General features: G+C 38.6%; 1 protein-coding gene across 1 annotated transcript in view; it reads right to left on the reverse strand.

Moving 5' to 3' along the window:
• gpc6a (glypican 6a) overlaps positions 1-13,521 on the reverse strand; it is a 131,015-nt gene that overhangs the window by 38,071 nt on the left and 79,423 nt on the right. Inside the window, exon 4 of the mRNA XM_079462309.1 lies at positions 10,123-10,288. Coding sequence (XP_079318435.1) covers positions 10,123-10,288 — 166 coding nt within the window. The remainder of the gene's footprint in view (positions 1-10,122; positions 10,289-13,521) is intronic.

Below are 13,521 nucleotides of genomic sequence, written 5' to 3' on the forward strand. Positions count from 1 at the left end.
TGTCTCAGCTATAATGCACACCACAGCAATCCACTTCTTATAGTTTGCAGTCTATCATTTTTAACTATTATGTTAAGGGCCCCTCACAAAGGTTTGCATAGGGCCCCCTGGACGTCTAGGATTGGCACTGTGAATTGGTGAAATTAAATGTTTTTATTTATCAACCTTTCACAAAACAAACATTTTATTAGCAGTAACGCGTCACAATGATGTGCATTTAATGTGTGACGGAATGATGCTTCATCATTCTAATATTGCCTCAAAAAATCACGAGAGATTTTTTTTGTGTAAAACTTGAAACTGTCCATTACGATACACTTCACGTTCTAATGAAATCCATTACTAGGATGCATCACGCAACCAGCATTTTTTCACACAAATCCCATTGTAGAAGTTAAATGGAAATTAAATACTTTACAAAAGGAAAAAACTATGTATATTTCTGTAGTTAGCACTAATTCAGACCAAGCAAACAATAATTATAACATTATTCTTATGACTGACGATGACATTTTTTTTCTGACCAATAATCATTTCGTTTTATTTCACTGAGGCGAAAGTGACGATACGTGCGAACATCTGCCCCTCTTCACGCTGCCATGACAGCTGACAGCTGGACACATCGTTATGGAGACGGCAACCGATGGCAACGGCCCGGCTGACCCTGTCACATTAGTGCTTGTTGGGCGTCTCAGCTGTCACTCACAGGAATTGTGTGCGGGATAATTACCCAGAATCACACTTTGATGAAAATCTGCTGCGTTTCTCTCACAATTAAACTTATTTCTGTCCTATTATTGAGCAAAAACACGACGTTGCAAGTCTAACTGATTACTTATTAAAACACATTTTTTATATTAAGTCAGGAAAAATATGGAAGCTTACGAACCCAAATGGTATCTATTTACATAATAAAAGTTGGAAACAACATCATGTTATATATATATATATTTAAGCGTCTCCACAATCTTCTACCCAAGGACAGTCTCTGACACAGAAGAATATAATATTGACGTAAGTTTTCATGAATCATGAGGTGCCTGCGAGGTCCTATTTCGCATGGAGCAATTAAAAAGAAATGAGCAAATAAAATCAATGCGGATCACTTACATTGTGGTGACAAAGGTCTCACCAAAGGACAACACAAAGGCCTAAATCTTAATTAGCCTTTGTAATTAGGAGAACGCGGGAGGAAAATCTGATAGAGGGAAGAGGCGCTCGAGCTTGCTCAGCAATAAATGAAGAGAGAGAATTCATGTTTAGCATTCATTGATTAATGCAAAGAGCTTATTAACATACTTCTCTTAGCATTCCTGCAGTCTACGCCTACGTGTAAAGTGCACAGCTTGCAAATATATGCAGAAATGTGCATTATACAGTCAGAGCACGCTGCAGTAAAACACAGAAACCGTCAGAGAAATTCTCTCTGACTGGGTTTAATAGGTATAATGGGAGTCGTATCGGTTTGAATTGAAACTGTCTGTGAGGCTCTACTGGTTATGTGTTGGGATCCAGTAAAACAACATTTAATCGTACTGGAATCAGACGTGAAAGAAGCTTGTACTGGTTTTACTGGTGAACAGCTGGCGGGTCATAATTGGTACCGTGTACAATGCAAAGCGCTTGCTTTAACCAATAAACACTATCGTCTGCTATTTTTTACATATTAACTCTGACTCAGAATATTTCATTTAAAACATTCACATTGCCAACCAGATGCATTTCTGTGCCCACACCCGGACGCTCACGGCATAAAGAATGCAATGCGATGAGGTCTTGTCTCACATGCAATCACATCATGCGACAACAATGTAGAATACTAATGTTTTCAATGTTAAGCACACTATGTTTATTTCATTTCGAAATGTACTTTTATTGTTAAGTCCATGTCGAATCTGTTGCCTTAAGCTCCATGTGAGTGCATCTATTATGCGGCGGTACCTTTCTCTGTCACTGAACATCCCAACAAGATGCTGACGAGACAAATGATAATGATGTAGCGCTCATAAAACACAACAGCGGCTGTTTATCACGGGAGCCGGTGACTGATGCTGCGCTGCCATTCATAAGCAAAAATATGAATCCCCTCGTACGCCGCTTCATGTACCTGAACCGTAATGAATTCTGTCTCCTTCACTGACCTCGAAACATCCTTCACAAGCAAGCAAAACGAGTTTGTGTCAAAACCAGCCACTTTAATGGTGCCGGATCTGAGAAACTGTAACGCAGTCTGCAATTACAGGCTGTGTTATTAAACTTTCCAACCTGTAGATGATTATACCACATATTTCATTTGATGGGAATGAAACCGAGGCGCTGAGGTATGGGAGCACATTCACTTTCAGAACCGCATTTGCCTTTATCGGTTTGATTTATCTTCAAATGATTAAATTCTGAAATAAAATAGAAACATGGTGCAGAATTGCATTTCAAATTGAAAATCTTTGAAAGAATTGAAATAAAAAGACTTGAAAGAAATTCAAATAACTTCTACAAATACAATGTCACTATAATTTACCCATGAACATGTTATCGTACACACAGCAGCAGCAGAGATATTTCCATAAACATAAGAAATAATCTTGGAAATCAATGTTTCAAAAATCTCCCCCAAAGGTTTTTCACATAACTCACAAAAAGATTTTACGACGTGCTTTGAAATGAAATGTATATTTGTTTAGTATTTCCATTCATCGAGTTGAAAATAGCTCATTCATATTTCCCTTCCCATTTCACACAAAACACAGGTTCTGAGCCTTCGTCCAAACTAACAATGCTAATTTATATTTCCAAAAATGAACACTGCACAAAAAACAGATGGTCTGTGAAATGATGCGATGTAAAAGCTTAAGACAGTACAACATATTGAGCAGATTGGGTGTCAATCCTTTACGGCTTCATTTACATTCGTGTCAAAATAAATGTCCCATTTAGCACATTTGCATTTCTGCATTTTGCAGATGCTTTTATCTGCAGTGATTTGCAGAGCGATCAAGTTTACAGACGTGGGTTGAGAGCTACAGGAACACTTTATTTATGAACACATGTCACATCTTTCCTTGACTGAAAATCCGCGAGACCTCCATTAACAACAGCTAAAACTCAAACGCTGTTTAACTATTAAACACTGAACAGCATGAACGCTCTGGATGTGATAGTTTAGACTGTATGTTTTACAGTCACAGACATCCATAGAAAGTCCAACCCAAGTTCATGCAATTGCGAAACATTTCCTTGTAGCATGACAGCTAGATAATAACATACTGTACATGTCATGAAGTATGCAGTACGCTAGAATGCTGATCAGTCCAGAAAAAAGGGTTATAAACCACTTGAACGACAGTGACACTTTGAAGGTGTCTTTACTTTACTTTAACCGATGTCTCTTAAAAATGACCACGGTAAAAACAGTACAATTACCAGCAAAATCACATGACTGACTGCACTGGACTTTTAATGCACAGTAAAATCGGTCAAATTAACACTCACAGTGTATGTATAATAAACACTCTCAATGTGTGGATGTGTGAGAGTTAATTTGACCTTTTTTAACAGTGGTAAGTTTGCTGTGCACAAAACTCAACACTATGATGCTAATCGGGTGACGCTAAATAATGCAACATCTGATATGATAATGCTTTACATTTTTAAATCAATGTAAATTATACTAAAATTTATTAACAGTATATGATAAGACAGCATCACTACAACTTCTGAATGTAAACATGCGTGCATTACAAAATGGGACAATGTCATGTTAAGAATGTCAAAACACATTTCCAATATAGACCCTTTCAACATATCTTGCAGGCCAAAGCCTTGTGCAACCATTGTTGTACGGTTGCTTAGGGGTTCTGAATGATGTTAGCACATTGCTTTGCGGTTGCTATGGTGTGTGGGTGGTAACTAGGGTATTGCTAGGTGGCAGCTGTCTGGCCCAGGTCAAAAAAAGTCAAATCCCGAGACCAATTCTTTATGATATTCTTGTCCCTAAATCTAGGCTAGACAAATGTTTGATCTTATATCTGGACCGCTGAAAGTTTAGCATCGACTGTAGTGTTTGCCTTAAGTAACACCAATGAATTTTCTATACGCTACAGCACAGAGCCATTAAAACACAAACTGCTCCAAACAACAGTGCCAATGTTCTTGTAATGTGGTTTAAATCCATTGAGTGTCCAGCTGTTGTTTGTCTCTTGCTCATCATTCGTGAGGTGATCCAGGTGTGTTCTGATATAACTCAGACAGGGCAGAAGTGCCGTCCGCTCGGGGACGGATGAAAAGTGCAGCAGTAATGACCGGTGGGAACGTGCAAGAAAACACAAGATACTTCAGCTCTGAAAACAAGTGTCATCAGTGTTCCAAGAGCCGTCTCTAAAGTCACGTTCATATTTTATTATTATCCTGTTGTTTGGTCTGAACGCTAGCCAGTCTCCTGCGGTCTCTCTTGCACATCACTGTTTGCCAACAGAAATTCTGTTCCTCCAGGATGGAAAACAATAAGCACACGATGGTTTCAGGTGTAATCAGGTAGGTTGTGGCGACTGCACACGCAGTGCGTCTGATATCACTTACAGGTAGATTGTGTTGTGTTAGGAGAGCGTTTGTTTCATGTGAGGTCTTTATTTGAGATTATACTGTGAGACTCTGAAGATCTTATGTGGGCATTTACATATCCATGATAAACCTTAAATGCTTTAAACCTAATGCCATAGCATAGCAACACCCTAGAAACCATTTCAACTGTTGTGCATTGTTGCGTTGCGATTTTGAACTCTTTGAACTTTTGGTTTTGTTACGTCTGACATTTTTCAAACAACTTCCTGTGTCCTCTTTTCCTGCGTGACTTCCCTGATGTGTTCTCTTGCTTCCTGCATTTTTTTTCTTCTGTATCTCAGTGAACCTGCTTTAATCGCGGCTCACCTTTGTTCTCCTGCCGGGTCTGAAATGGAGACTGATAAAGATAAAAGAAGCAGGTGGATAAATGAGGCGAAATTCAAGTGTAGGTCGGACATATGCGAAAGATATTTTATGTTTTTGATCAAAAAGAAACATTGTGCGACTTAATGTATAACAAAAAAAGCAAACAAATCATAGAAAAGGGACGTCTTACACTGAAAAAAATAATTTTATAATTTTACAGGTTACCATGTAAAATGGCATTTTACTGTTTGTTTGACAGATTTTTTATGTATTTTTTTAAATACAGTCAATAACCGGAAATTTACAAGAAAAACTAAAAATATCATTTTACAGGGAAAAAACATTTTACAGTTTATTTTTGGGCATTTTATATCAAGATTTCCTTTTTACAGTTCATTTTTTAAATACGATCAAAAACTATTAAATTACAGAGAAAGACGGCACATTTACAAGAAAAAGGGGGATATTTTTTAAATATATACTTTTAGGGAAATTATTTTACAGTATATTTCTGTTTTTGTAGTTTAGAGAATCTTTTTACAGTGTAGCTTAATTGTTTATTAAAAACTAAAATGAGTTCTCTAAGAGAGAACAAATGGAGATCTCAACAATATCTCAAACTGAACTCAAATGTGGCACCGCAGTCTTTTATCAACAGAGATTTTAATATTCATAGGTGGGGCTTCTTTAATGCTTTTTTCTATTAAATAAAGGTAAATTATGCAGCGCTCCTCTGTCTCTGATGCTCAAATATTAAACAAATCCCTCATCATGTCCTAATGACACTTACAAGCTAATGGAGTCGACACACAATGAAGATAGTTGAGACTAGAAGACACGAGAAGTCCAGTGATCTCTCAGAATCTTTTTACTGTACAGTATTTACAAAAAATACAATCAAATAACAAATGAGATGCACACAGACTGAATTTAACTGACCCATCCACATTTCAGACCACAGAGTCTCATGTGCGTATCACATTCAGGTCAAAGCGTTCCATTCTGAATTTACCCTTGAGGATCGATACCGCACAGAACATCTATCATCAAACATACGCATTATGCCGTGATGTAACAGCTCAATCTTCTCTCCGGGTTACGGGGAGATTAATATACAAAAATCAGATTCGAGTGAAACAAGGATTAGAACTGAAGTCCCTGTGAACCGGAATTTGCAATCGTTTTTAATTCCGGATTTAACGCATTTCCCAGTGGCTTTCGTCTTTCTCTGCGATTTGATTGGATGTATAAAACCGCCGTTGCGTTTTGAAATGGAACTGGCAGCAGATTTACAGTCGAAGGGGAGGAGTTAACGGATGCTCCGCCCAAGCCGTCTAACATATGTCATTTCAGAAGTGCATTTACAGATTTTAACTAAAGATTATGAGGGCACACAAAATGTAAAGAGGGAATGGCGTCATTGATCAACTATTTACAATAAACGCTGCAATGACATTTTTATTTCACTCCGACCTTAAGATGAAAAGAATAGATAACCCAACTGTTATTATTTATTCACCCCTAAATAATTTCAAACTAACAGAAAAACCTGACGGGTCTCAGTTACTATTCAGTTTCAGTCGTCCTTCCACTGAAATAATTTGTCAGACATTTTTTTTAAGGTCGAAAAACCTACAAAGTGTTGCTTTAACGGTGACATGAGCTGTGAGTCTAACAGCTAATAATTTAACTTTATATTAGAGAAGAGTTCAAGAAGAGCCTGTGAGAAACTCACTGCCACAGGACTGTTGTCATGGCGATGCCATGGGATTCCTAGCCCTTTGACCTGTGGTTGCTGAGATGCTCTGGACGGTGCTAAGCATGTTTCTATATGGTTGATAGGGCATTCTAGACTTGCTAGCCCGCTCGCAACAAGAACAATTACAACATTTAAAATGATAAAATGTGTGTGCGTGCGTCTCAGTATATGTGCATGTGTGATATATAAAATATTTTAAAGTGCTTTTTCTGAGCGAAAACGGAGAAAAGAACACATACACATTTGAATGTGTGCATCAGTTTTTAAAGAGGTCGGTCAATAAGCCCTTCATCCTGCAAACTGTGTGTCACCGAATTCAGGTTCAGAAGCCGAGAGAGATGAATGCTCATAGGATGAGGTTGAAATGATACTTCCTCCAGCATCTGACCTCAGATCAGAGGTGGTGTATTTATCAGAATAACAGTAAAGCAGAGGCCGAGGTTTTCTCGGTATCATGTCATTTCTCAGAGACAGAAGAGATCTGCACTCATTAGATCTGGAGGAGCCAGAGGCTGACGATGGGAGAACGTCTCCTGTGGTTCCTCAAGTGAGATGAATGCAAACCCTCCCGGCTTTACCAGTAAATTAATAACACAGATTAATCATTTCTCACAGCTGTTTCGTGGCGTTTATGGAACCATATCCTTGCAGGAAACGTTAACGTGTAACAGCATGAATCTTTAACCGCTGACCAAAAATAAATTGTATATTAAGTCAAATAAAATAAACAACTTACATTTGTGTATTCTCTAATGTTTCTCCCAGACAATAATTTACCAAAAAGAAAATTGTGACTTTAAAGTTGCTTTTTTTGTGTTATGGGAAACTAAACAAACTGAAATATCATGTGTATGTTTCACACAAGTTTTAGTTTTCTACACCATAAAATGATGAAAACCACAGTTTGATTATTATGTGTATATATGAATGGATTTAGGCTCATCTAAATGAAACGCATGCAGTTATCAGTATTGGCATCAGCCATTGACAAACCCATAGCGGTCGAGCACAAGTTTAAACCTACCGGCACGGTTCAATTTCCAAAAGGCATTACCAGCGAGGGCTGTTTGTGTGAACGTTCGCTATAAACCATACGATTTCTGCGATCGATGAACTGCATGGGGTCGAACCCGAGCGAGACGCCATCTGAATGTCTTCACGGGCCTGCCAATCAATGCAGGTGAGAAGGGCACATCAACCGAGGCCGAGGATAAATGCCATGAGTGCCACACGGTGCAAAGGTCAGTATTTACCGCCGGACCAGCGCAGATCATCTCGCAGTGATGATTTTTCAAACAAAAACCCCGCTTCTGTGTGGCCTTTCTAAAAATATTCCAAACAAAATGAATTATCCTCATTCGCTAATCGAAGTGTGACGCCATAAACCCAGTCGATATCTCTCTGTGGGGGAGAATTATACTGATTTAAAATCTATACCACAGAAAATGAGGTCTGGAAATGCAAAACAAAGCTTAAATGGCCTGAAAGGAATTGTAAGTCTTCAGGGACGTCGCAGCAGGAACGGAATTAAGCTTTAGCCTGAAAACAAAAGACACACTCATATATTTAAAACCTGTCATCCTGTAATGAATTCAAATGATTATGGTCTACAAATGACTGTATATAATGTGCAGCTCTTTTACTGCTGTGTATCGCAAAAGCTTACAGCAAACATGTATGAAAGCGCACAGAATTAAGCTGAACCATCACTTAAACATTAACCGTGTTAAAGGTACAGGTCACACCCAAATCTAATTTCATATGGTTGTAAATCTGCATGCAAGTCTTTCTTTAGCAGAACACAACAGAAGATATTTTGAGAAACGTCTCTGTGGTTTTGTGTTCACGCAATGGAGGCTCACTGTAATTCAGTGTTGTTCGATTATCAACATTCTTCAAAATATCTTCTTTTGTGTTCTGCACCGGTTTGACATGACACAAGGATGAATAATTGATGAAAGATGTCTCTTCCCTTGGCAGAAATGTCACTTTAAACCTCAAGTCAACATTGAACAGCATTCAAACCAGTTTCACTTCTGTATTGTATTGAAAGGTTTGGATTGCAAGAAAGGGCCACATATGTAATTACAAAAAGCCAGACCTGAATCTGAGTTAGCTCTGAAATATTTTGAACAAAATGAGATATGCAGTTATTTTCTACATAATGTGATACTCGATGTGGGAAATAATGCTATATGATATGCTTGTACAGTAAAAAACTATTACAAAAAGGCTGAACAATATACAACCAGTGCACATTTAAAACAAATCATTAATACAGCATCTAAAAGATAACCGCCATGTTTTACTGTGTCATTTTAAAAACGACAACATCTAAAAAAAACTTTCTTTAATCTGCACCAACCTAAAACCTGACAACGTTTTGAAGGTATCACAAGCCTTTGCGATATGCATATTTGTGATATTTCAATATGTTTAAATGATCAGCATCCCTAATTTGAGTGTGCTTGTGTAATGCATTACATAGCTGCCATACCCAGCAGCCTTTATGGTCTAGATGGTGAGAGAAAATGGAGAGTCACTATCAAAGAAAAGTTGACAGCGAAAATAGGGCATACAAAGTGGAATGGAAAGACAACTATGCATTCATCCTACCTAGTTTTGCGAACGCAAAGCCGGTGTGCGTCTTATCCGCAACAAAGTTGTCGCTGTTTGCAAAGAATATAGTATTAAACGGCACCACAAGACGAAGCATGACACCTTTCAAAAAGTTGAATTTGCTTTGTTGCGCTATAATCAAATGTTTCAATGACTCACTGTTAGTTTTTTCGTACCCCATATTTCATGACGGCTATTTTAGAAGTGTGTCTAGCGATCGACAGACTCCTTTGAATATCTTTCAGTACTTTTCAAATTAAAAGCTCTTAATTCATTTAAGAATAAAACATTGCTGCAAAAAGTTTCTCTTACTTTTTTTTGAAGGCAAATTCACTAAAGATGTGATTGTGACGGATCTATTTCAGAACCAGCTACTGGCAAAACAATCAAAATAATGCCGCTGGCGGGCCAGTTTTGGCCTGCGGCCGCCTGTTGCCAACCCCTGGTCTAGATGATGGCAGTATGAAAGAAACGTCATTTCAAATGAACTCATAAGAAAGACTGAATCCTTCTCAATAGAAGAAGACACATCAAGGAAGTCAATAAATCAATAATGATTTCCGCAAAACCCGTCTAAAACATTTATGCATTTGGCAAACGCTTTCTTCCAAAGTGACTTAAAGTGCATTCAGTCTAAAGATTCTATCGGTGTGTGTGTGTGTTCATTGGGAATCAAACACACAATCTCATGTGCCGCTAACACAAAACTCTACAAACTGAACCACAGAAACACTGACAGACATGAAGCTCAGATATTTGGATTAGCAAATCCTTAAACAGCCCCAAAACCTAAAAAGACACAAGCGAACAGCAGTTCTTACCAATGAAGAGGTTCCACTCTGGATCGAGGTCGGCCTGGTTTGCCAGACATCCTCTCATGACGTTCTGGCAGTAGTTAGCACAGGGTTTGAGTTCTGGCATTCCTCCGCAGTACGGGCAGTACAACATTTTGGTCAGCGCTTTGCTGCAGGCCGGTGATATATTGACCTGCAGGAAAAACAGAGAGAAGTTAGTTCTCTCTGTACTGAAAATCTATTCCAGGCTTGTCGAAGGGAACGTGTTAACCTGAAATATAGCGAGATGCTTCAGCAGACACTCATAATCTACGGTAGAACACAAGTCTGATTCCTGACCAACTTGTGTCGCATGTAAAGCATCTCTCTGTGTGAAGAGAAATATTTGAGTAGATTCTGACATCGATGTTAGAGAAGGTGAACGGCTTGGCGATGTTGAAAGCTCTGATGTTTTGTGTAGACAGAGATCATGTGACAATAATGTACCCCTGTGAGCATCAGCGTGCACCTCCAGCAGCCTCTGATAATGACATGTCATTCGCCGTAGGAGCTTGAACAGAAGCCATCTTCTGCATATCACAGCCAGCAGACACTTTAAAGGTCAAGTTTGCATTGAAAGTAGACACAAGGTCAATTGAAAACGCACAGGGCCGTGGGGAGGAGGGGGTCTTTCTGAGGGATTTAAAGGGACGTGTCACATCGATAGTTGTGATCAAACATGACAGTGTTGTCTGGCACAGTTTTCACCGTCTAGATGCAGCATGAAACATCAGCCGATGACAAGATGCCTCCAAACCAACCTGACGAAGTTCAAAATGCTTCATGATGTTCCTTAGGAAATTTACCTCGATTTACTACACTCGTAAAATAAAAGGTGCTACACGGTGCCATAGAGGACAATTTTTGTCGCATAAATGGTTCCACAAAGAATCTTTAATTTCGGAAGAACCCTTGACTTCCACAAAAGGTTCTTTGAGTCGAACAAAGGTTCCTCGGATTATAAAAAGGTAAGAAAGAGATGTTTCTTTAAAGAACCTTTGAAATGGTAATTGTGGAAGCAAAAATGGATCTTCTATGGCATCACTGTGAACAACCTTTTAATCACCTTCACTTTTAAGAGTGTAGAGTGAAATTAAAGTACACATTGTCAGATTGTGGTTCCTATAGCTTTACAACTACCAAAATAAGAAACAAAAAAATGAAAAGTTACTATAGTGAGATCATGGTAAATTTGAAATTGCTGTGAGTTTACTGTGTTTTTAATCCCAGAACTAAAGTTACTATCTGGAGATAATGGTAAATTTGTAACTACTTTAGTTCTACTACAAAAACATTATAGTAGTCACATCATGATAAATTTGTGGTTACTATTGCATTTCTGTCAGGCTCACTACCGTCAAATATGATTGACAATAACCATACAGATTCGATTGGCGGTAGGGTTCTGTTCTGGGCAAAACTCTGTGCAGCGATCCCCCCCCTTAGGGCAAACAGAACAAGCAGACGTCATTAGTTCTTAAAAACATTTAAGTGTAACACATAATTAAATCTAGTTGAGACTTATGAAATGGAATAACAGAAGTCGAGTCCCGATTATAAATGTGAGGTGGAGTTGGGGATGGAGGAGGGTAATTTGCTCTTGAGCAACACGATTAGCTGCTGTTAGCTGAATGAGATTTAAAACGGAAGCTGTGATTACGACATATTTCTATAGGAAGAGGAGGATCAGTTGATGCAAGCTTGACTCATGTGACCCGCCAGAACTGACACTATACGTGCGTTTAAAAAAAAGTACAAAAACAAAAAACGACTGCACTGTAAAACAAACTATGAATTGGACAAATAAATCATGGATAAGTAATCTTTAATATCCTTGCAAGCCATATCTCAATTATTTGTCCTAGACATTAATGAGATTACTGTAAATGGAGAGCAAATGGAAACATTTAAGTCTCGCGTGTGTCTCAGATGTTTCTCCCGAGAAAAAGAGTCAAACATCGGACAAATGTGTCTGTCATTAGAGTTTGAGAAGAGATGTCAATGTGTCAAACCGAGCTCAGATTCTTCGCGTCTGCAGTCATAAAAGTATATATTATTGAAGACTCAAAATGAACTCAAACATTTCTCATCAAATGTACCCAAATCCAGATGATTTGACCTCAACAATCTACATTCATTTACACCTCCAGACTCACATTTGATTCTCTTTTTATTTCTTCTGAGCAGTTTTAGGAGTAACATCCGCAAGTTCCTGAGAACTCTGTGAAATCTATGAAAGCAAAACATCTGAGCACCGAGCACAAACACTTTCCTCTGGGTCGCTGTGTACTTCCCACTGTGAAGCGGCTGGTCTCAGTATACACTTGAGAAGTATGCAGTTCACTAGTATTCAACAGCTTATTTTAGCTCCGAGTATGAAGAAACGCTGCTTGTCTTCAGATCTGCTGTCAGGGAAGTTAGTTTTCAGCGAAGTTTGCCAACGTCTCAAACACATGTATCCTGTCAACATTCGCTTATTTGCCCTTCAAAAAACGTCACTGTACACTGATCCTCCGTCGCCTCGTAAATGAAAGTACAAGCGCATAGGAGGATCAGTGATGACTCCAAAGCCGTTTCACACCTCCAGATTCCCGGATAAACTCTCCGTCTCTTCATCTTCCCGTTCAGCTATGATGTTGCGAGTGTCTGAACGAGAGAAGATCAAATGAAACTGCTCCGACGCGCCCCATTCAGCGCTGGAGAGCTTTGAACACAGCGTGTCTGTAATATCATCACAGTGAGCATGCAAGCTGACGTTTATTTCATACATTCACTCATCGGCTATAAGCTCCACGCACTAAACGGAAAGTCTGTCCGGTTTCGAACGAGACTTTGAGCCGGAGAGCTTTTCTACTTCCTGGAGAGAGAGAAAGCGTGAGATGATTTTCATCTTTTAATACGGCGTCTCAACAGTTGGTTTAATGGAAGTTAATGAGACGCATGTTTCTGTATATGTGACCCTGGATAACAAAACCTTATGGGTACATTTTTCGAAATGGAGATTTTTACATCGTATGAAAGCTGGACAATTAAGCTTTCCATTGATATATGGGTTGTTAGGATAGGACAATATCTGGCGGAGACGCAACCGTTTACAACTCTGAATCTGAGGGTGCAGAAAAACATAATATTGAGAAAATTGGCCTTTAAAGTTGTTAATAAGAGCCACTGTAGCAGGACATCTACTCACAAAAATAAAGTTTTCATATGTTTACGGTAGGACATTTAAAAAATATCTTCATGGAACATGATCTGTACTTAATATCATAATTATTTTGGGCGTAAAAGAAAAATCGATAATTTTGACCCATACAATGTATTTGTGGATAATCCCGTGCTACTTAAGATCCACGGTCACGTATGGAAAAGACATTATGAATGAAACCT

The sequence above is a fragment of the Barbatula barbatula genome (assembly GCF_947034865.1).
Source record: "Barbatula barbatula genome assembly, chromosome: 8".
Lineage (NCBI taxonomy): Eukaryota > Metazoa > Chordata > Actinopteri > Cypriniformes > Nemacheilidae > Barbatula > Barbatula barbatula.